The following is a 23,907-nucleotide window of genomic DNA, read 5'->3' as shown; positions in this document are numbered from 1 at the left end:
GACTCTTGTGCTCAGGTTCTGCTCCCTGGTTTCCCACAGGCATCTGGTTGGCCAATGGGAGAACAGAATGCTGGATGGGATGGGCCTTTGGTCTGGGGAGCACATTCCACAAGTGGGGAGCCACTGCAGAAAAGGCCTCCCTCCAGACCTCTCGTGGAAGAAGCACATGAAGGAGGGCCTCAGAAGATGATCTCGGGCTCCAGGTGAGTTCATTTGGAGAGAAGCAGAAGAAGAAGAAGGGACGCGGGTGGCGCTGTGGGTTAAACCACAGAGCCTAGGACTTGCCGATCAGAAGGTCGGTGGTTCGAATCCCCGTGGTGGGGTGAGCTGCGGTTGCTCGGTCCCTGCTCCTGCCAACCTAGCAGTTTGAAAGCACGTCAAAGTGCAAGTAGATAAATAGGTATCGCTCCGGTGGGAAGGTAAATGGCGTTTTCGTGCGCTGCTCTGATTCGCCAGAAGCAGCTTAGTCATGCTGGCCACATAACCCAGAAGCTGTACGCCGGCCCCTCGGTCAATAAAGCGAGATGAGCGCCGCAACCCCAGAGTCGGTCACGACTGGACCTAATGGTCAGGGGTCCCTTTACCTTTACCGAAGAAGAGGAGGAGGAGGAGGAGTTTGGATTTGATATTCTGCCTTTCACTCCCCCTAAGGAGTCTCAAAGCAGCTGACATTCTCCTTTCCCTTCCTCCCCCACAACAAACACTCTGTGAGGTGAGTGGGGCTGAGAGATTTCAGAGACATATAACTAGCTCAAGGTCACCCAGCAGCTGCATGTGGAGGAGCAGGGAAGCGAACCCGGTTCACCAGATTACGAGTCCACTGCTCTCAACCACTACACCACACCACCCTGAGCCATTTAAGGTTTCTTACGACAAAACCAGGACTTTGAATTGGGCCCAGAAACTGATTGGCAGCCTGAGAGTCATTGCTTTGACTATGGAAAGGCAACATACAAATAAAATGAGGAGGAGAAGGACAGCTCTGTGCGGTAATTTAGGCTGAGTCCCGGTGACTTGTCCTGGCGGGCCTTGTAATTGGAGCTGGGCTTCATTAACAAGCGTTATGACCCAGCAACCTGGTCTTGGGTGGAGGTGCTAGTGGGCTGGGCTGGGTCCCAAGGGGTGAGGGATAAGGGATTCAGGCTCTCTCTAGCGCAGGGATTTTCCAACCTGAGGCCACGTTCTCCCATGGGCAACCTTCTGCCAATGGTGGGTGCGGACAGAGGCAAGGAGTGGCTAGAGTGAGAGGCAAGAGTGGTGGCTTCTTCATGCCTTTGCACGGGAGGCAACATTCCAGCCACACAAAAGGAGATTTCTTACACCCCTCACCACCCTCCACCAGAAACTGTCAGAGTTCAAGGGCACATTCCAGACAGGCAAAAGTACTCAGAGAGGGCATGGAGGAAGGTGGGGGAGGCGCATGGCCCCCGGAGGATGGGTGTAGCCAGATAAGAGAGGCCTGCAGAACCTTCTTCAGGTCCCAGGGCCTGAGGTCCCCCAACCCTTGTTCTAGCCACGGATTCCCCTCACCGCCACCCCCTGCTCTTCACTGTCGTGTGTCCGGTGGGTTGGGGCATCAGTGAGCTCAAAGGAGGGCTGAGGGAGCAAAGGGATCAGTGCAGTTCAGCAGTGGGGGTAGGGAAAGGGATAGCTGGGGGGGCAGGTGCAGTGGCAAAACTAGGCTTTATTTCACCCAGGTCAAAAACCCAGTTTGGCACCTCACCCATGTCCATTTGTGTACACACACACACACAAGCTGGGATGCATGCGCATAGCCAGGAATATTTTTTTTTTGGGGGGGGGAAGCCAAAATTGTTGAGTTTTTTAAAGGAAATTCCCATAAATATGACATTGCTGGGGAGCAGGCTTCTACTGGGGGGGGGGGAGAACCTCAGATAATTGAGTACTTTCAATGCTTTTCAATAATATTTGTGGATGGGGGGGGGGGCAACTGCCATGGTTGGGAGCCTCAATGGGGCTTCACTGGGGGCAAAAAAACTGGCTAGGCCCCCTGCCCCACAGCCCTGGGCAGGTGCAAGCAAACTGCACCAGATCTGCTAAAGAATCCTTCTCACTTTACAAAAATAGTCAAGAAAGGTGGCATTTGGCTGCCAAGGTAGCAAAATATATTTCACAGCTTGCCCAGAGGAGGTGAGGAGTTCTGAAAGGCTGGTTCCAAAGATTACAACAAGCAAGCAGAGCAGGCAGACTGGGCACCTCTGCTTTCAACACATTGGCATGGGATGGGTCGTCTTGCCCTGCCAGTGCACCTCCTGACTTGGCAAAAGCAGGGTTCTGTGCCTTTAAATCACTTAGATTGTCCACAGCTGCTGTGGTTTGCAAGCATATTATCTGAGAGGGCTCTCCCCCCCCCATACATGGAGCAGAGTTAACAACTGTTTAGTTCTGTAAAGGGTTCAGAGATTGGGGGGGGGGGTGCTTTTTCTTTTTTGTTTGTTTTTGGCCTATATTTGTCCTTTATTCCTCCACCCAGAGAAGCCGGTTTACTTTCAAAAGCAGCTAAAAAAAGAAAAAGCGCAACTGAATTTGGCTGTGAAGCCACAAAAATCCAGACCATGCTATTTTTATTATTAGTTTTTAAAAGTGGGATGGAGCCGCTTGAAGACAGTTCAGAGTTTACAACAGACTTGGAACTCTTCTAAACTGTTAAATTTCCTTAGAAAACTTGAGAGCCAGAATTTCCAAGAAGCTTGACTCCTGTGAAGGAAGCAACTGAAATGTCTTGGAAAATAAACGTTTGCTGTCTGTTTGAACCTTACTAGAAAGAAAAGTTTGTGATGCTATTAAAAATGTGTAACCACATTTTTAATGTGGGGAGGGGGAAGGGGAGAAGGAGGGAGGGAACCAACTCTAAGGTTTCAGGGTTGACCAGGAAATCTAGAGATCTCTGAAACCACAAACTGGCTTCAAATGTTTTCTAAAAGGATTATTGTAGAGGGGGAGGGCAAGTCTTCAGGGGGCAGCGTGGTGCTAGAACTAGACGGACACCTTAAAGGCTAAGAAATCAGGGTTCAGGAAGAGGAGGGGGAATCAATATTTTTTTGGGGGGGGCGGATACTTGATCCCAAAATGTGCTGTTCGTTTGAACGCAGAGAAAGATCAAAGGCTGACTTGAGACTTCCCCCAAACCGTGGAAACCTTCTTGGAGTGTAGGAGGGGGAAGAGGGAAAAACCTCAAAGCAAACTGACTTCAAAACGAGCTGATTTTTCAAACAACAGCTGTCAGTGGAACCCTCCCAAGTGCGAGGAAATAAATTGCCAACACCCCCTTTTTTCAGCCTTTTTTTTTTTTGGTCAATATCCTGGAGAGAGGCGGACGGGGGGGGGGCGGGTGGAGTGGAGAGAATCCTCCAGCCCAGGCAGACTTCCATGTCTGTGTGTGGCTGCTAACGAAATCCCACTTCAATCCAATTTTTTAAAGCAAAAAAGAAAGCGCGCACACAAACCCACACCCCAAGAGACTGAAGAGGAGGGTTTGAAATCTCCTTGCAAGCGATCTGCTCTCAGCGCCTGGCGCTGCAGTACGAAAGAGCCAACCCACTGAGCGAGGAGCCTGTGCGGAGAGGAGGAGGAGGAGGAAGCGAAGGGGGAATGGGCGCAGACACTCGAACGTGGAAAAGCTTCCCAGCTCGCTTTCTGATACATTCCTGGCCAAGGCGATGCTTCTTGCAAGAGCTGCGCTGACTTGTTGCAAGGATCTGTCTTTGAGGGGGGGGGGGCAACGCACGCGCCGCGCAGCCAATCCAGGCAGGATCCACCGCTCGCTCTCCCCCACCCGCCTTCCCTTTCTTTGCTCCAGCGTGGATCTATTCGGTCGATTGAGCTGCATTCGGATCCACTCTCTTTTTTCCTGAAAGGGGATCGGGCCGTTTGATGGGGACTCTCGGCAGCCTGGCGTTTGGGGGGCGGCCTCGGAGGGATTTTGGGGGGGACTGAGGGAGCGGGCGCGGGGGGGGGGTGCCGTGCGATCATGCAGCGGGCCAGCGTGATGGGGATGCCCTGCCCGGAACCCAGTGGATCTTATTCCCAGCAGTTCAAAGCCATGAGGTTTTCGTACCACATCGAGGCGGGAGCAGCGTCCTCTCCCCAGATTCGAGCCGGTAAGGGAGAAGGGATTGGGGGGCCGGGGGGGGGCGCCTCGTTTTCTGTCTTTGGCTGGGCAATGGGAGAGCCTTCGTTCTGCCGTCCACGCTGGAGCGGAGGTGGATTTCTGGTTTCGGTTTGCACCTTGAGCAAGGGAAGTCGTGCGCAATGGTTAGATCAAAGAAGCGCTTGCGCCAGGAGCATCTGGCTCCGCATTCGGGGGAGTGGAGGCCAGTGGCCAAGAGCAGTATGCCGAAATGGCAGTTTTCTCTCTAGGAAATGATTTGTGTGGTGTCTGGTGGAAATCTGGGTAGTGGTGCGCGCAAACGTAGTAGCTCGGGATAAAAGAGCTCTACCAAATGTGGATTAATATATATATATTTTTAAGTCCATAGTTTGCAACAGTTTCGGGTCACTGGAGGTGTTAAAAATGAGAATGGGCAACGGGCCTCTTTTCTGTCATCTGCACTCTCCTCCGAAACGTGCCTGGAGGTCCTGGAGCACAGGAGGAATTATGCTGCCAACTCTGTAGCTCTCTGCCCCGAAGAGCTTCCAGCGATAGTGCAGCCGCCCTCTCTTCTCTAGAGCTGCCTCTGCCCCACCGCTCCTTTTCTCCCACACCTCTTGTAGTTGGCCCAGATTTTCTTTCAACCCTGCCATTTTGATTTCTTTTCCTTTGCAAATTCCCAAACCTGATAAAAGACCAAGAAGGCAGCTTTTGAAACAAAGAGGTATGCAGTTAAATTGCAGTGGGGGAGGTTCAGAAAAGGCAAGGGGGGAGGGTTGCAAGAGCATTAGTTTTGCAGCCTGCACTCTCATTCCTCCCCAAGCATCTCAGAGTCTTCTTGCTTTGCAAGACGTAAAAAGGTAAAAGTGAAGGACCCCTGACAGTTAAGTCCAGTCAGGAACGACTCTGGGGTGTCCCCCTCATCCTAGACCACACAAATTTCTACCCCTTTCTGTCCAGCTTGTTGCTTATAGCTCTTCTGCAAGACAGCTTGCCCCACTCTGAATATGATTGATAAAGGACTTGGCCTACTTGAACTGCACCAGTGGAACTCCTTGCCACAAGCTCACACAAAGGCTTAGAGGAAATTTAACAGGATTAATACAGAAAAGATCAGCCATATCTCCTGACAACTCATACATTCATAGGTGGAATTAAGTTTGGAGCCAGGATTTGGTGTCATTTTCTCTGGGTCTGATTTGCAAATTGCCTCCTGTCAAGATGTAAGTGTGAAATGTGCAAGGGGGTGGGGTGGGGAGATGTGCGTGTCTCTTTCCTCTTCTTTCTCTCCCCCACCCCCTTCCCACTGTGAAGAATCTCACACAAGAGACTGAAGCATTTGAGTCACCCTTACAAGTTTGGTATTATTAGAAACATTCTGAGGCCTGAGAAAGGCGATTGGGGAGGGGGGGTTATTACAAAAAATAGGAAGAATTAGCGTTCCTTGAAATGAGGCTGAAGAACTGGGTCTCAGTCCTCAGCATCCACGCCAGCCTTTGGGTACTAGGCCTGGCTCTTCAGAAATGCCAGCTATTACATTGCCAATTTCCTTAATGGCTTTGGGCATCACTCTTTCAGAGGAAGGTGGGGCTTCCCAGTAGCTACAGCAGGTTGCCCTGGGGGCTGGATAATGGTCTCCTGGCCTTTGCTGTAATGGGGGTGGGTGGGGGAATGAAATGTAACAGTGGATTCTTTTCTGTGACCCCAGACACAGGGCAAGCCCTTCCCTTCCCCACCCCTTTCCTTTGTTGATTCAGACTTGGGTAAGCTTTGTGGTGTTTCCCCCCCCCTTTTTTTTTGCTTTGTGCCTGAGGCCAGAGTGGGACTCCAGTAGCCTTGGGTGCTGCCACAGTGTAGAAACTATACAGACACAAGCCTTTCATGTGTGCAACCCATTCAATTTGTAGAAGCACCGTTTCCTCTCCCCTCCCCAACCAATTATTTTGCTTTGTTAGCAGTGGCAGGAGTTTACTTGTGTGCATTTATCATGGCACCTGTACATCATCTTCTCCCAGTAGATAAATGTGATTTATCTGCTAGGCTATACTCCCCTCTCTGTCCTGGGGAGAGAACCCAGGAATCCTAGCTCCCAGCCTTCCCTTCTCTAATACCCTGGACTCGCCCACTTCTCCCTTGAGCAAAAGGTGGGAAGGAAGCAATAAGGCAAAACTGAAAAGATGGTCTTTCTGGCTTGCCTTCATGATCCAGGCCTGGACTGTTGAGTGGCAGTGCCATGAAGAGGTATAATAGGGGTGTGAATAAAGGGAGTGAAGGTTTTTTGCTGGGGAGGTGTGAGCCACTTCTGATTTGCTTTGTTTTTCTTTTCTTATGCCTGGCTGTCTAGCACTGTATTTTACACTCCTCCAGCACGCAGGAAGGCTAAAGAAACTCAGACGGGACTGAACACTTCAGCTGGAAACCTGGCTATTCTTAAAGCCAGTGCCTGTGTGTGTGTGTGTGTGTGTGAGAGAGAGAGAGAGAGAGAGTTGTGCTTCCATCTTGCAATCCAGATTTTCATCCACAAAGGAAGCCTTGGTTTGTTGATTCCAATAGGAGTTGGCTGACTTGCGCTGCTTGAAAACAAAATGCTGTGCTTGAAAAGAAGCCTCTTGGAAATCCTGGCTTCTTTTAGGCAATAGCAGAACCTAGTACAGTGGTACCTGGGTTAAGAACTTAATTTGTTCCGGAGGTCCGTTCTTAACCTGAAACTGTTCTTAATCTGAAGCACCACTTTGGCTAGCTAATGGGGCCTCCTGCTGCCGCTGTGCCACCAGAGCATGATTTCTGTTCTCATCCTGAAGCAAAGTTCTTAACCAGAGGTACTATTTCTGGGTTAGCAGAGTCTGTAACCTGAAGCGTCTGTAACCCGAGGTACCACTGTAGTTGTGCATACACTCTCTTTCTCTCTCCTTTGGGCTCCCTTCCCCAGCTCTCTTCAGCCCGAGAGGTCGAAGCAGAAGGATACAGGAGCTGACTCCAGGGTTTTGAGAAGGGACAGGAATCCTGTGGTTGGAGGAGGAGGAGGAGGGTTGGGCGACTGGAGCCTGGAAGTGAAGTGGCAGGATTTAGGACTGGGGGATCAGATGTGTTAAAACATAATGTTTAGGTGCTCTTTACCCCAGTGTGCTGTGGTTGCAGGAGAAACTTGAGCTCGCTCGGACCAGGTGCTGCCCATCCTTTTCTCCTGCCTGCTTATTCCGCCCCAGGAACGGTTCTGCTCTCCCTCCCCCATCTTCCTTCATTACAAAGCCTGGAGGAACGCTGCTGGGTTGACATAAAAGCAAAGCCACATCCTGGCTCCAGGGAAAGCCGCAGGGGGACTATCTGGGGGACAGAGAGCCCTGCTCAGGATGGGGAGAAGAAGGCCCGGCCCCTCTAACCCCTGCTGTAGGAGACGCATGTGGTCCAGGGAGACCGGGAGCCAGACCTCTTTGGCTCTGGCGCAGGGCAGCACAGTGGTTCTAGAAAAGAGCACAGCCTGCAGTTGCAGTGAGTCAAAGGAAACCGAGATTCAGGTTAGCTTAACTCAGCACTTCATTTGTCAGTGCTTTCTCTTTTGAGCAACTGTATTAATGGGTGGGGGGAGCCATGGGAAAGGACCCCAGGAAAGGAAGCACAAACCTAAAGGCAGGGCTGTTGACTTTATAAAGAATTTTGTGTTTGTGACAACAACTATCATGCCAATTTATTTAAATCAGCATGCCTATTGCAAAACCTCCACGTGCCTTTTGATATATTTAAAGAAGTGTGAGGCCACTTACAATTTCAGAAAATGGGCAAGGCTGCACTCCTATGGACGCTTGCCTGGGAATTTACAGAATTACTTATTTCTGATTATACGTGAGGTGGGTTTTGCTGCAAAGCTTACTGTTCATTGTTAGCAACAAAGGTCCTATTTTGTATTGTCTTTCTCTTTTATTACAGTAATGGACCAAACTCAAAAGAACCTTGACAAACAAACAAGACAGTCCTCACTGGATTGTCCCACAGATTAATCCATGGACTTTAATTCTTGCCTTGCAGCCTTCTTGGGGGGGGGGCACTCTTTGAAGTGTCCCCTCACTTCTCTAGCACTGTCTAATTGACATGGGCAGGTCCTAGACTGTGTTACTGGTAGGTGCAGGCTGGGAACTCATGTTTTGTCTCTTGTTCTATTTGAGTCTCAAAACATGGGGCAGGGGTTCATGCTTCCTTCCCCAGCTGCCTGCATGGTGCACCTTCCTGACATAACCAAAAGAGGATTATGGAGAAAATTAGGATTTGGAACTAGGGAACCATGAGGCTCAAATTTGGGAGAGTGAAGCACAGAGCCCATCATGAGGCTGCTGCAGAGGTAAAATGAGTGGCTTCACTATACGAAGAGGTTTTCTGCATCACTAAGGGTGGCAGAAAGAGTGGTGCTGTGGGTTAAACCACAGAGCCTAGGACTTGCCGATCAGAAGGTTGGCAGTTCGAAGCCCCGCAACAGGGTGAGCTCCCGTTGCTCAGTCCCAGTTCCTGCCAACCTAGCAGTTCAAAAGCACGTCAAAGTGCAAGTAGATAAATAGGTATTACTCCAGTAAAATGGTAAACGGCGTTTCCGTGCGCTGCTCTGGTTTGCCAGAAGCGGCTTAGTCATGCTGGCCACATGACCCGGAAGCTGTACGCCGGCTCCCTCGGCCAATAAAGCAAGATGAGCACCGCAACCCCAGAGTCGGCCACGACTGGACCTAATGGTCAGGGGTCCCTTTACCTTTAAGGGTGGCAGAATGGGAACCAGGCATATTGGACCTGTGGAGCTTACTCTGGTGGGAAGTTCTCCCATGCAACCCTCGGAAATGAATCCGGGCTCAGCAGGGCTTGCATAGGAGAACTGGCTTCCAGCTGGACTGTGCCTCAGTGTTGGCTAGTGAGAAAGGGTCTTCTTCTGCCGTGGGCATGGAAACGTCTTGAGGCCATGTCTGGGGCAGCAGAGACCCCTCTGGTCCAAAACCAGGGGCACCTCTGGAAGATTCCTGCTCTCTTTTCTTGCTTGCAGTCTTACTGAGCAGGCCCCACCATTTTTTTCCATCCATCTGGGTGAGAAGAGCTATCTTTAGAAAGGGGCCGGGCTGGGGAGCTCTGGGCCTGTAGTTCACTGTGTCAGCAACAGCTGCCAGGCTCTGTGCGGGGAGGGGAAGCCTGGGCCTGAGACGGGAAAGGGCTCTCGGATGGGAGGGGAAGGGCGTTGAGGGCCGTATGCTAACAACCGGATCCCAAGACTTGCTGTGCCAGCAAGTAAAATAATTTAGGATGGGGCGTACGAACTGCTGTGCCAACGCTGCGTCATTGTGACATTTCACTGGCACTGCTGGGATCGCTGTCTTGTCGCTCGATGCTTTGCCGAGGTTTGGGGGGGAGGAGTTTGCCCAGGTGTGACCCCTACCCTTTCCAAGTGCATTCTATTGGAATATTAGCGTGAGGCCCAAAGGAAGTGCTTCTTAAAAAAAGTCATATTTAACTATACAGCATCAGACAATTTTAATCATTAACATGTCCCAGAGTCTGTTCTGTCAGGGTATATATGCAAATAAGTATAGGGCCGGTGCCTGCACTGAGCATCCTCAGGCAGCAGCCAGGAACCTTTATTTAAGTTCCCCACTTAAATTTGGGGGGGCATTGTGAGTAATGTATGTGGTGCATTGCCATATTGCCATGTAAGCCTGTGTGCAGGGGTCTGTGCACACATGCAAAGGTATGGCAGATGGCTTTAAAGCAGGCATAGGCAAACTCGGCCCTCCAGAAGTTTTGGGCCTACAACTCCCATCATCCCTAGCTAACAGGACCAGTGGTCAGGGATGATGGGAACTGTAGTCTTAAAAACATCTGGAGGGCCAAGTTTGCCTATGCCTGCTTTGAAGGCTGGAGAAGGCTCCAGCTATGTGCATTGTGTCCTCCAAACCCTGCAAGGAAAAAACCCAAATTGTTTAGCCAGAAGAAATCATGCTGATGAAGAAGATTCACATGCAGAATAAATATTATTTAATTGGGATCTAAAAATAGCTTGGTGCCGCAAGAGTGAAATCAAAAGACTAGCCCTGCCCATAGCTCTGCAGTTTGCAAATACATGATGAAGGGAAAACAGGAACTAATTGGGGGTGGGTGGACACATTAGAACGATTGCTTGTGCATAATTGTTTCCAAGGTGGAAGTTAAAATACTTCAGATATTCTAGGGGAAGGACTAGTCCTTTTTTAAAAAAGCAAAAATTAAAAATTGTCCACGTTTCACACAGCTCACTTTGACATACGGCCCTCAGAGAGTTGAGCATGGGTCATTATGGCCCTCCAAAAATGTTAGCCATCCTTGGACTAGACAAATGGAAGAAGCGCATTATGTGGAGCTGGTGGGAGATGATCTTTAGGGAAAGGATCTAGCAACCATGGGAGGAAGAGTAAGAAGTGACGCAGCTCCCACCAGTCAGTCCTTTAGTTCTCACTCCCAGCTGAGATGAAGCCCTGGGCAGAGGAATTCTATACTCCACCACTATGTGGGCAGAACAGCTCTTGTCTCCAGTCCATGCTCAGCCCCTCCAAGAGGAAACGTTTTGACAGTAAGAGCTGTTTGACAGTGGAGCGGTCCCCCTCGGGAGGTGGTGGACTCTCCTTCCTAGGAGGTTTCTAAGCAGAAGTGGGATGGCATCTGTCATGGAAGCTCTAGCTGAGATTCATGCATTGCTAAGGGGTTGGACTCTTGAGGTCCCTTCCAACGCTATGATTGTATGGTAAAGGGTTAAACACAGTTGAAATAAATGTTTTTTTCAATTCTGCAAAACTCCAGTCCTGCCCTTTGGCAATGCTGCCATTGCCTGCCAATCCCACATTGCCCATAATGGAAGGAACTGGCCCATGCTGGTCAAGCTGGGGAAGCGTCCACAGTGATACCACGTTCCCTTAGCGCACGAAGCAATGCCACGGTGGCCACAGATGATGAACCCCAGTGGCACAGGCAGCTAGTGTGCAGCTTCCAAAAGACTTCAGGTGCCCTGCAGGGTGGGGTCCTAAGTCTCACATACTGTACCGCTGTGCCTACAAGTGTGCAGACTCAAGGACCCAGCCAGTCTCCCACCTGTGCAGCCCAGTCTTGCTTGCCAGCACCCAACACGGCTATTCACCCCTTCATACACTCCATCAGAAGCACCCCTTGGCATACTCTCAGAGGCCGACCCCCACAACCAGAGACAGCAAATGCAGTACAGTGGTACCTCGGGTTACGTACTTAATTCGTTCCGGAGGTCCGTTCTTAACCTGAAACTGTTCTTAACCTGAAGCACCGCTTTAGCTAATGGGGCCTCCTGCTTCCGCTGCGCTGCTGGAGCACAATTTCTGTTCTCATCCTGAAGCAAAGTTCTTAACCCGAGGTAATATTTCTGGGTTAGCAGCGTATGTAACCTAAAGTGTATGTAACTCGAGGTACCACTGTACAATATACTCACATAAAGACTACTTTACACTGCGTTTAAAACCAAAATCGCATTTGGATAGAAACTGATAAGGCCAGAAATAGGGCCTGCTCAAAATGCCAGGCCAGCACTCCTGAAGTTAGTCAACTAAGAAGCTGGCAATCCTGCAGTTTCTTAACTGCTCCTGTTTTTCCAGCCTCCGCCTCCAGCCTTTGATGACACTCCCCGCCCCCTTCTTCCTCTTCTGTGAAACGCAAAGGGTTAACCCCCCCCCCCACAGTCCAACAGAACAGGGTGAGGGCAGGATACATCCTGCTACACCACCCACATTTGGCTTCTCTTCCCTCCCTCCAACTTTTTTTCCTCTTGCAGAACCCTTAATATGTTCCATATGGGCCCATCATGTGCACAGAGGCTTCCGGTGGCCCTGGGGCTGGAGCTGTTGGTGGAATGGACACCCTGAATTCTGAATCACACCGAAATCTCCTTCCAGCCCCTATACGGGGTTTCTTCTTTTGAGTTGGCCTTCCCTGTGCAAGGGAGGGGGTATAATAAAGCTGATACGGATCTCTGTTTACCCCCACCACACACTGCTTATACTGGACATATTCCCAGGTTGTTTTTATGCGCTCAGATTCTATTTAGTATTTTGTCTGGAGATGGAACACTGGGGGTCAGCACGTACTCAAAACTTGTTTTGGGGTGGGGACTTCTGGAAAACCTTCCGAATGGCCACCACTCCTTGCCAGACTTGGTGGGCTTGCCTGCTTCTAAACTTTTTTGGGAAAGACCTACTTTCCTTTCACCAGAACCGAGGACATGCATGCTGCATTCTGCGGAGTGGATGCTCAACAGACATACTGCCATCATATGCCTCTGGTTCTTGCTTGGAATTGGTGCCCTGTAATTTTTACAAGCAGGTCTTTAATTTGCTGCAAGCTGGACACAGTTTGAGAGCGAGAGAGAGAAAGACAAGCTTGTAGGGTGGAGTCAGGAGGTAGACTGCAACCAGCTCAGATTTTTAAGCAAAGGAGGAGATTGCCAAGGCCTGATGCTGAGTGTTGAAAAAAGCCCCCTAACCCTCTTTATTTCTGAGCCAGCTAAACACTTTCCTCTGGGTCCTGGATTGCCTTCCTTTCTGGCTAATGTGGCGGCTAATTGTGGCAGTAATTTGTGTGGTTTTTCAGTGCCAGTGATGGGTTTAGAAAATAGATAAGCAACAGCTTTGTAACATCAGGCGTGGACATTTACGGGGTTGTCATGCAGAGGTTGTCAGGTAGGCTCTGTTGGCAGGGCAGGGCGGGGGATAGATTCTGTCACGTTGGACCTGCACATTCTAATCAGTTAATACGGATTATTTATTTTTTAAGCAGAAGTGCAGTTAGATAAGTTTAGGTTCTGGATTTAATGGTTTTAAAGGGTCTTCCTCTTGATGATAATGTGCATTACAGGCAACTCCCAATTTAGATGGAGGTTACGTTTCAAGGCACCACGTGTTTAAATGAATTCGCATGTATTTGAAACACCATTGAAAAAGCCTGCAAATGCACCGTTCTACCCCTTTTTGCAATGTTTTTGGGTTTGGTGTGATGTGCGCATGTGCGGTCACACACTTTGGACGGGCCTAAAATGGTCGCTGCCTCTACTTCACTTCAAGATACAGTGGTACCTCGGGTTAAGAACTTAATCCGTTCCGGAGGTCCGTTCTTAACATGAAACTGTTCTTAACCTGAAGCACCACTTTAGCTAATGGGGCCTCCTGCTGCTGCTGCGCTGCCACCACGCGATTTCTGTTCTCATCCTGAAGCAAAGTTCTTAACCCGAGGTAATATTTCTGGGTTAGCAGAGTCTGTAACCTGAAGCATCTGTAACCTGAAGCTAAGAAACGTGCGTGAAATGTGTGCTGTGCACACAGCCATGAAAGGCAGCCTTGCTGCTCATCCAGCTGGGTGGGACCCTGGACGCACTCTGCCCTGATGCCAACATTGCCCTCAAGACTCTCCTCTTATACTTGCTTTCTGGAAGGTTCTGTAGTGGACCCCCACCCCCACCCCGTTTTATTGCAGGCTTATGGATGGTGTGTAGGAGTTCTAATCCATGTTAGCGACTGGGGTGTTGATTATGTTCCCTCCCGGAGGATGAAGGCATGGCTTTATGCAAGTGGTGAATCAGAGAGAACAGAAAGGGTGTGTGAGTCAATGAGTCCCTTCGTAAATAAAATGCATATATATCTCAGTGCTTAATTTCTGCAGGAGAAAAGGGGCTCTGAGGGTCAAACCTGCTTTGAACCAGTTTTCCTTAATCCTAAGAGTTTGGGGACAGGTGCTAGTCACTCTGACAAGGGCAAAGCAGCTAAGCTTCCTTTATTATTACTAACAAATCTCCCAGTACTGGTACTGAAATCAGAACTGAAGGTTGAACATGTGGCCCAATTGCCTTCTCAGTCCGGCCCGCGGACAGTCCAGAAATCAGCATGTTTTTACATGAGTAGAATGTGTCCTTTTATTTAAAATGCATCTCTGGGTTATTTGTGGGGCATAGGAATTCGTTCATCCCCCCCCCAAAAAAAATAGTCCGGCCCCCCACATGATCTGAGGGACGGTGGACCGTCCCACGGCTGAAAAAGGTTGCTGACCCCTGCTATTCCCACAATCCTTGTTCCTGTCTAGCCATAGCCCCTCCTTCATCTTCCTGCCAACACTGCAGGCCCCAAATCCCACACACCTCAACCCATGACTGTGCTCTGCCTTAACTGTTCTAAGTCAGGTCTGTAGCGCATTTGCTTCCTGCCCCAGTCTGGCTGGCAGAAAGACGGAGGGTGTGCATTATGGGGCCACCCCACTGACGGAAGCAGTGGGGCACAAAGTTAACTGACCCCGAGAATGCCAGAGTGAAAGCCAGGAAGAACAGTATGAGAGACCGCAAAGGATGTTCTCTTCACAGCTTTCTTCAAATACTCCCACTAAGGAGCACTGCTATGTGTGTATGCATCTGTGTGCATATAAAGGTAGACTTGGAGCTGTTTTGTCCCCACACTGTGATTGCTGCAGTTTGTGGGAAGGGATTAATTCGTCGGGGGGGGGGGCTGGGAACCTGCTTTCGCCAGCAAAGGCTGCGATTTGCATTTTTATTTTACCCAGAATCCTTTGTGTGGCAGGGTTTCGCTCTTTTCCTCTCCCCCACCCCCTGCAGGTGACAGCCTTATGTAGGTGACTCCTGGACAGATTTGACACAAATACTGCCAGACACAAGTGGCCTTGGATTGGCAGCAAGGCTGTCTGCTTCTGAGAAGCCTTGAAGCCCTTGCAGCCCTGGAGAGGCTGGGAATGGCACTTCTCTGTCAAGTCCATCTCTCCATGGGAAACATTAAAGATACTACAAAAGGGTTTCTTACACACACACACACACAGGCTTAATGGTTTTTAAAAGCCCTTCCAGCCTCCAGTTTTGTTAATGGAAAACGGAGCTTTAATTGTGTTCCAAGCACTTTTGTACATAAGTGGTCAGGGATTTTCCTCGCGACCCCCGATGACCCCCCTCCCTCTGTGCAGGCTTCTGGGTTCTCTTGACACCCCCACCTCCATATCTCAGTCCCCACCTTTGCCTTATCCATATCAGTGTCTAATCCCTGCTTTGAGACTCATTAATCCATCTGACCCAGCCTGGCTTGCATTACAGGGGTGGGCTGTGAGTTGGGGGGGGGGGGAGGATCTTTAAAGCCCTGTGGGACCTGCAAGCAGAGCCTCAGGCAGGAATAGCAGTGGGGGTCGGGACCCTGATGCAGAAGGGACCCCTGTGCCATCTGTTCCTTTCACTCCACAGTGCAGATGGTGTCAGCACATTTGCGGAACAGGTAACCCCCTGGGGAATAGAGAGCTTGATGGGTTTTCTCTTTCCGTGGGGCAAGGGGAGAGTAGGAAGGGGCGTGGGTTTGCCATTTGGCTCTTGACCAGCTGCCCCACATTGCCAGAGCTCAGATTTGTGTGGAAAGAACATGGCGACTTTCTCCTTCCCTCCGCTCCCTGCTAACAGTTCTTAACTTTCATTATTATATAGCCCTGTCAGTGCCCATGTCACTTTACATAGAGAGGAATGGAAGGTCTCTGTCCCCAAGGAGCTTACATCCTAAATTTTGAAAGTGGAAGAGAAAACAAAGGGAGAGTTGTGGGTAACAAAGGCTTAGGATGACTTAGAGCAATGCAGTCAGATCAGGTATGTCCAAAGTGTGTTTTGGGGGCCTAATCCGGCCCGCCGGTCGGTTCAATCCGGCCCCCATGGCAGTTTATTTCCGGGGGGTAAAATCCTAAAAAAACCTGAACAAACAAAAGCTCAACAATTTCAATTCTAAAAAAAAGGTCAACAACTTTGGTCAGCCCTCATAGCCCTTCACTTCATCAAATCTGTCCATCTTTGAAGTTTGGACACCACTGAGTTAGATGGATTTAAGCGTCAGTTGGGGATAAAGGCTAAAGCCTGCTTAGAATACCTGTTTTCTTCTTGGAAACCTTCCTGTTCCCCTCCTTGGTGCATGGAGCAGAGTGTAGTTACCCAGCTGCCAGCGCAAGGCACTCACCTTGGGCTGCTCCAGAAGTCAGTGAACTCTGCAGCTGAGGCTAAGCCCTACTGAACCTGGGCTCAGATGGCACCCTGCCCCTCCCAGAAGGTACATGGAGCAGCCTGGAGGCTCACTCCTGACTCGGGTGCGGCAGGTAGGCAGGCTCCGGAAGTGCAGCAGGCGAGTCAGAGCTGGCAGGGCTGAGCCCTACAGGTGAGGTCACTGGCCGGGTTAAGGTGGAAGCGGGAATCTTGGGAGCAGGGAGGGGAGGCTCCGTTTTGCCTGTAAGCTCTATTATCTGTGCGTACAGCTACAGATTGCGTGGAAGGGCAAAGCACACGTGAAAGGGGGCTGCATTTAGAATCATGTCAGGTGCCGTTAAACACTGGAACTCTTTCCCATGGGTTGCTAAAAAGTGCTGCATTTTTGTTTAGCTAGATTCTGCAGCGATTGGTCCATTAATGGCTGGAAATGGCTCCAGCGCAGGGGAGGGACTGATCATACTGTGTGAGGAAAGCCTGAACTTGGGAGGGTTTGTTATATGCTGAAGGAAACCTGTTAAAGGGCATTACGGAGATGATGGTTTTCCGATCTGTGATAGTCCCAAGAAAAATTGCTTTAATAGGTCCCCTTATTAAAGATTTTCAGAGGAGTTATATATCCATGCACATATCATTTTTAATGTGTAAAATGCTTTACAGTGCTTTGTTCCACCTTCACAATAGTTTTCTGAAGCAAAGAATAGTTGCCTCCATTTTATAGATGGTGGACTAACTGCATCTGATGGCCATAAACTCATGCGTTAGAATATGGGTTGCTGTTGAAGTCATATAAAATGTGCTGGGATTTAAGCTGGGGAACTGCTTTTCTCACACAGCCTCGTCCCTCAGCTATTTCCCCTTTCAGTGGGGCTCTGAAACTGGAACTAAAGCCCCCTGGGTGAGTGGGGGATGGGGTGGAGAGGGAAATGTCAGGTGAGGGCAAGTTTCAACACCTGCTTGCTGCCTGTGCACTGTAAATTTCCTGCTTTGCTTTCTATGAATTCAGCATGGCCAATCTTCTAGCACAGGGGCAGTCACCCGGGCGCCCCCTCTCTGGATGTTGTTTTTCAGCTCCAACTCCCACCCCCCAGCCAGCATGGCCTGTGGTTGGGGATGATGGGCTCCACATTGGCTGTCCCTGTTCTAGCACCTGGTTGTGCCACCATTGCGCATAGTTCAGCCCTAAGAGAAAGTGAATTACACAAGACAGACTGAGGTTCCAACTGCGTTAGATCCCAAGTGCTGTACTGATTCAGGGTCTTCTCTCTCCCACATGTTGCATTGGTGTATCCTGTTGTGCCTGGCACTGGAAGTTTTAATAACTCATTGCAAAAGAGTTACCGGTATCTGTCTGAACAAAGAATAGACATGAACATTTAATGGTGCAAAAGGACAGAGGGGTTCTGCTCCACAGCTGTTCCTTGTAATGTGCCATTGAATAAGATCCATGATGTGATCTCATGGTGCTGTGCATTACCCCAACTTCACCTCGCATCATTAACTGCCATGGCAGGGAGCGCACGGTGTGGCTACGTGGTGAGGCTATATCATGTCATGCGTTGCCTTCGAGTAGACATCACAAGGAACAGAGCAGTTGCTACTCCTAGTTTACAGCCTGAGGAACAGAGGAACGGAATCATAATGATTAGCTTGAAGTAGTAACATCTATTTATTTGAACACACACACACACACACACACACACACACACCCCAGACCTGTGCATTCATTTTAAATATTTGTATGCCTTCTATCAGTTTAGTACCCTCAGTTTAATGATGGTGTGTGAACTTCTGGGCTTCACCAAACACTTTGTCACACATAATGATCATTAAACCAGTTTGGTGGACAGACTTGTAAAATTCTAAACTTGTGTGAACCATTTTTTAAAAAATTACTGGTTGTCCTAATAAAATATACAATCAAATCCATGTTATTCTCTCCCGCCCCCCTCCTGTGGGAACTATACAAACACCAACATTTGGGATAAGCCGACAACTATTGTTCCAGGTGCGCAATTCTTTGCACTCAGATGTTCCCCTCATTCCTCACTGACCTAGACTTAATTTCGGACTCTGATCTAGCTCACAACTAGATTCCCCCCCCCTCCTGCCTTCCCCAGCCACACACACAAATTGCTCCATAGCCTGTGTTCCACTTCTAGATTTCGCCACCTTAAAGAGGCAGGTAGGTTCCTGTTTGGGCTGTGCTGTTTGAAACTGTTTGGACTGGCCGTTGCTAGGAATAGAGGCAGCAGGAGGAATTTTGACTTCTTCCGCACGTTCTTAGGAGCTTCAGAGGGACCTGGAAAGCAAGGAAGTGTTTGCACGGGCTTCCCGTCCACAGGGGTGAGTGAAACCCAAGTTTGTAGGCTTTTCTTCTGGGGATAATACTAGTGGGGGAGAGAAGATCTTAGATGCAGGGGCTAATTCCTCAAGCAACAGGCTTTGCCTATAGTTAAGAACGGTAGTGCCGGAAAGTTCTGGTCCTTGGGCATAATCCACCAGGGAATTCCATGGAAGCTCTATTGAAATCAGTAAGGTAAAGGTAAAGGTACCCCTGCCCATACGGGCCAGTCTTGACAGACTCTGGGGTTGTGCGCCCATCTCACTCAAGAGGCCAGGGGCCAGCGCTGTCCGGAGACACTTCCGGGTCACGTGGCCAACGTGACATCGCTGCTCTGGCGAGCCAGAGCCGCACACGGAAACGCCGTTTACCTTCCCGCTGGTAAGCGGTCCCTATTTATCTACTTGCACCCGGAGGTGCTTTCGAACTGCTAGGTTGGCAGGCGCTGGGACCGAGCAGCGGGAGCGCACCCCGCCGCAGGGATTCGAACCGCCGACCTTTCGATCGGCAAGCCCTAGGCGCTGAGGCTTTAACCCACAGCGCCACCTGCGTCCCTAATTGAAATCAGTAGTAGCTGGGTAAAAGTTTCCACACATTTCAGTGGATCTTGTGCAAGAGAAGGTCCGAGTGGATTGTGCCCCAAAGAAGCTGCTGCCATTTCTGTTTTCTGTCTCAGGCACCGAAATGTCCCAGGCCAGGCCTGCTTGGAAGTTGGTGGGCCTAGTTCTTTCTCCTCATTTGGTGGGTATATGTGTGTGTGCTTGTTGATAATGGAGAAAACAGAACCTTTATCCTCCTGCTGAGATTGCTTTCATTGCACTGAGGCTACTATCAATTTGATAGTTCAGTATCAACTCTTGTCAGTTGGTCACCCAGAATTAGTAAGAGAGAGAATAGGTTATAGCTTTATTTTAGATCATTTCCTGTTTCCTGACAATTAGAAGTTCATAACTTCGTGAAATAGAAAAACCATTAATTTGAGGAGAGATTATGGGGTCCTGGACCATTACAAAAATGTGCAGCTCCTTGCTAGTCAATGTCTGTTATTTTAGATAAGTAAACAGAACTGAAGTTCCAGTTCAGAGAAAGCTATTCATCCTTGGGAGTGCCACTGAAAGCTAAAGGAATAAATGAGCTGCGGCCGATTTAAATCTATTTGATTTCAGTGGGTCTTAAGTACAGCCAACCTTTTTTTCCTGAATTGATCTAATCATCACTTGCTAAGTGCCCAAAGGCCTCGACCAGTTGTGGAATCTATGTTAACACACACACACACATATTGTGTGTGAGATAAAGTGCTCCCTCTTTCTTTCCCTCAAAATATCTTAAAGAATATGATTGTAGGCTGAGGTGTGGTCTACTTGTGGGTCTCTCTCCACCTGTTGAAAACTAGTAAAGCAGAGGAGGAAGGTACAGAACTGTTTTCAGGAACCCCCAAGCAGCTATACAACTACTTCCTAGTCAGGCTCATTCGTTCCTCCAAGCCTGACCTGGCTATAAATGCTTTTAGGCGGAATATGCATATTTGCCTGGGCAACGTTCCAGACTTTGGACTTTTCTATGTTACTTCCTTGCTCCTCACTGCTGTCTAGAATAGATAGCTCTCCTTGCTTGTCCTCTAATTTCCCAGTTTGCCTCACACTCTTGCAGTCTCCCAGTCTCCTGACCCATCTGCCAGCCGTCTGGTTTGGGTCTTCCCCAGTACAGTCCAACCTTGGTTGTCGAACGTAATCCGTTCCGGAACCCCATTCGGCTTCTGAAATGTTCGACAACCAAGACGCGGCTTCTGATTGGTTGCAGGAGCTTCTAGCACTCCAGCAGAAGCTGCATCCGACGTTTGGCTTCCAAAAAAAGTTTGAAAACCGGAGCATTTACTTCTGGGTTTTTGGCGTTCGGGAGCTGAAATGTTCCAAAATGGAGCCGTTCAGGAACCGAGGTTTGACTGTATTAGAAACTCGCATATATAAGCTAATCGCCAAATGGAACCCTAAACCTTGGTTATGGTCACCACAACAGAATGTCTAGGTGCCATTTTTTATGGGGGTTGTTGTTGTCTCCCATAAAAATGGTGCCTAGACATTCTGTTGTGGCAACTATCATCATCATCATTATTAATGATAATAATTTTTATTTCTATATCACTTTATATTTTAAAGAAAAAAATATCAAAGCAGTATACAACACGTTAAAACGTCAGATAAAACAATTCAGAATGAAACAAATTAAAGCTCCAAGGAAAATATTTCAGATCCGTCTCTAAGGGACATTTGGCTTTCCCCATATTTATTTACCTACTTTATTTTATGCCACTGCCCTGTAGCAGAAGTACTCTAGGAAGGCAGAGTGGTGTAGTGGTTAGAGTATCAGACTAGGACCTGGGAGATCAGAGTTCAAATCCCCACTCAGACATGAGTTGGACCCGGGTCAGTCTCAAAATGCGCCATGTGCTGGTGGAGTTTCTGACACCGGTCTTCTCTTGTCCCAGGTGGGAGATTTCTCAGTTTGGCCTTTTTGCTAATCCTCAGATCTGCTTCTGCATGAACTTCCTGTGCTTCCTTGATGAAGACCTTCCCCCAAACAGATGCCTCTGAAGGGCACCAAGTTGGCGAAGGCTGCTCTCGGCCTTGGGGGTGTACCATTCTGGCCTGGCTTTGCTTCTCCAGACAGACTTTCGCCTTCTGCTCTTGGGCTGCCTACAGCCAAGTACACGTGGTTATTTATTTCTTTTCCTTCAAAGGAATGCAGTTTTAAAGATCCCCTCCCCCCCTTTTCAGGGCCTAAGTCTATGCTAACAGTTAAGATTGTCTGAATAGCTATCTTCACTCTATCTCAAAGTGTCTTTTAAAAAAAATCTACCCCCACTTCCTTCCCTCTGTATGGAAGGATTATCCTCTTATCTTTTTTTAAAAAAATGGCAGAGGCTTTAAACATAGTTGAGGACTGCTATCCCCTTGTAGATCTTGCTCTTCTTTAATTTGCTTGACCTTTGGTCCCAGTTCCTGTCCTTACAAGTCTGCCATCTAAATCATTTTGCGTCTTTGTTGCTGTGGTGTGATCTGGTTCCTTAAAGCGTGATGCCCCACAGTGTGAGTCAGTGGTTCTTCGTCTGCAGCCTAACCTGCCTAAAGTTTGCATGTTAGTGCCAACTCCATTTTACTCAATAGAGGAGGTTCTTCTCTATGTAAACAGAAACTTTCTTTGGTAACCATTTACCATAGAAGGCATGACAAATCTTGTCCTGTACAGTATAAGCAACTATCTGCAGAATGCATGGGCAGCATAAGGAAATGGCCTTCTATTCTTGTGTAGGGTGTTCATGCTTTAGTTCAGACTTCCTCAAACTCGGCCCTCCAGATGTTTTGAGACTACAATTCCCATCATCCCTGACCAATGGTCCTGCTAGCTAGGGATCATGGGAGTTGTAGGCCAAAAACATCTGGAGGGATGAGTTTGAGGCAGTGGCGTAGCGTGGGTTATCAGCACCCGGGGCAAGGCAAGTAATTTGTGCCCCCTAACCCATGGATTTGCGCCCCCTCACCCGTGGATTTGCGCCCCCTAACCCGTGGATTCCCTAACCCCCAGATGTTGCGCCCGGTGCGGCCGGCCCCCCCTGCAACCCCCACGCTACGCCACTGGTTTGAGGAAGCCTGCTTTAGTTCCTTTATCTCAAAGCACCGATTCTATACTTTCAACTTGTCCTGAAGTTGTACAGAATTTAGGAGTGGGATCTCGCAGCCAAGAGATCAAGTAGTGTTCTAGGTCCCCGTGCTTCCATCACGATGCCCTTCAGTCGAGTTACCACCGCAGAATTGACAGGGACGACAAGACCCTCTTAAACAGTGTATTCGTCACTGGTTGCAATGATTCCTTCTTAGGCCTTAATGTGGAGACCTGAGACTTTAAGGAGGTTTCTGAGGGAGATCTTGAGGCCAGTTTCAGCAACCTGCCAAATCAAATGGTAAAGCTTTTCTTGGGTGGGTGCTACTTCAAGAGCTTGCAAGGAAAGGGAGAAATGGATTTCCCAAGTGGGTTCTAGGACACCGCCAGATGGGTGTTGTTCTGCCTTGCTTGAAGAGGTGGAAAATGTATCTCTTGACCATTTGTGAGTGAAACGTTTCATCCTTTCACATAGAAAACTAATATGTCAGTGAGAATGGCTTTGGTTAGACTTCTCCCTGACAGACTGGTTTTCTACATACAGGGAGTGTTTTTAATTATTTGCAATAAATTTAATCATACAGGCTGAAGTGTTACAGTCTAGGAAAAGTTTTATAAGCTGCAGGAATTTTGAATAGGTTTAACTTAAGATCTCAGGATGTAGGGAGATGTTGCTGTGTCCCCTTGGAAGAAGCATTGAGTCATCACTGTGTAACTGGGCTCCTTGCTTGCTTAATATGTTTTTTTTATCTAGGCCAGGCTGGGTATATAAGTTTCCAGCTGCGGATGGGTGGGAAGCATTTTAATCTGAAAAACAGCACTGAGGAAAAGCATTCACAACCATACACCTGCGCCACAGTCCCAGTGTGAATCCCCACACTCCCAACTGCCTTTTGCTAACATGTAAAGCAGGAATCCTCCACATGTTACTGGATTCCAACTCTCATTGGCCTCAGTCAACAAGGCCAGTAGTGCTCAGGATAATGGGAGTTGTAGTCTAGCCACATCTGGAGAGCCATGGGTTCCCCACTCCTGATGTAGAGATGGAAAATCCAGTAATGGGTCTTGGTTATCTAGTCCAGTTAGGCTTGCAATACTGGAATTATTCATCTATTTTGCAACATCATGGAGCTGCCGGTGAATATTTTCTTTTGATGAACCTGTGTCAGAGTGCCTAAGGATGTAATTCCCAGACTACAGGCAAGGAAAAATAGGTATGGAGGCATTTGGGTGGAGTGGGGGCAGGCAGGCAGGGAGATGCAGGGTTGCAAACCACAAATGGGCATGGGGCAGGTCTGCTCTTGAAGGATTTCTAAGACAATCAGGACACTAGACTAGGAGCATATCAAAGTCTGAGAGATCCTTCTTGAAGCAATAAAGGACATACTGCCAGGCCTTCCCTCCTGTCTGAAAGCTTGAGCTCCATTTTCGAGATCTGAAAAAACCACAGTTTTTGAACTGGTATTTTACATTTTTATCTCTGCTTTAATCATGTGTGTATATGTTTGGCCCAGTTCTTCAATTTTTAAAGGACCGCTTTTCATTCCAGTCCTATTTTCCATAGTTGTGTCATTTCTGTGATAATAGCATGGATACCATCCCTGCTATTTTAAAAAATGCTGAACAATTTGAGAGCCAAGAGCTTCATTCATAATTGCTCTAGGGTTGCAGTTTTTCAGCCAATAGTGAACTCATTCTGTGATTGCTCTCCCTGGTTTACATATGAGATATTATGCGGGATCATGTCAAACAACTTGCTGTGTTAAAATAAAAATAAAA

General features: G+C 48.6%; 1 protein-coding gene across 1 annotated transcript in view; it reads left to right on the top strand.

Moving 5' to 3' along the window:
- The first annotated feature begins 3,584 nt into the window (after window positions 1–3,584).
- Window positions 3,585–23,907, top strand: part of FGD1 (FYVE, RhoGEF and PH domain containing 1) — a 47,431-nt gene continuing 27,108 nt past the window's right edge. Inside the window, exon 1 of the mRNA XM_079960010.1 lies at window positions 3,585–4,121. Within this exon, the coding sequence (XP_079816136.1) occupies window positions 3,992–4,121 (130 nt within the window). The 5' untranslated portion in view covers window positions 3,585–3,991. The remainder of the gene's footprint in view (window positions 4,122–23,907) is intronic.

The sequence above is a fragment of the Podarcis cretensis genome, assembly GCF_951804945.1.
Source record: "Podarcis cretensis genome assembly, chromosome: 17".
NCBI lineage: Eukaryota > Metazoa > Chordata > Lepidosauria > Squamata > Lacertidae > Podarcis > Podarcis cretensis.
The sequence above is the reverse complement of the archived record's forward strand: the minus strand, read 5'-3'. Positions and strand labels throughout refer to the sequence as shown.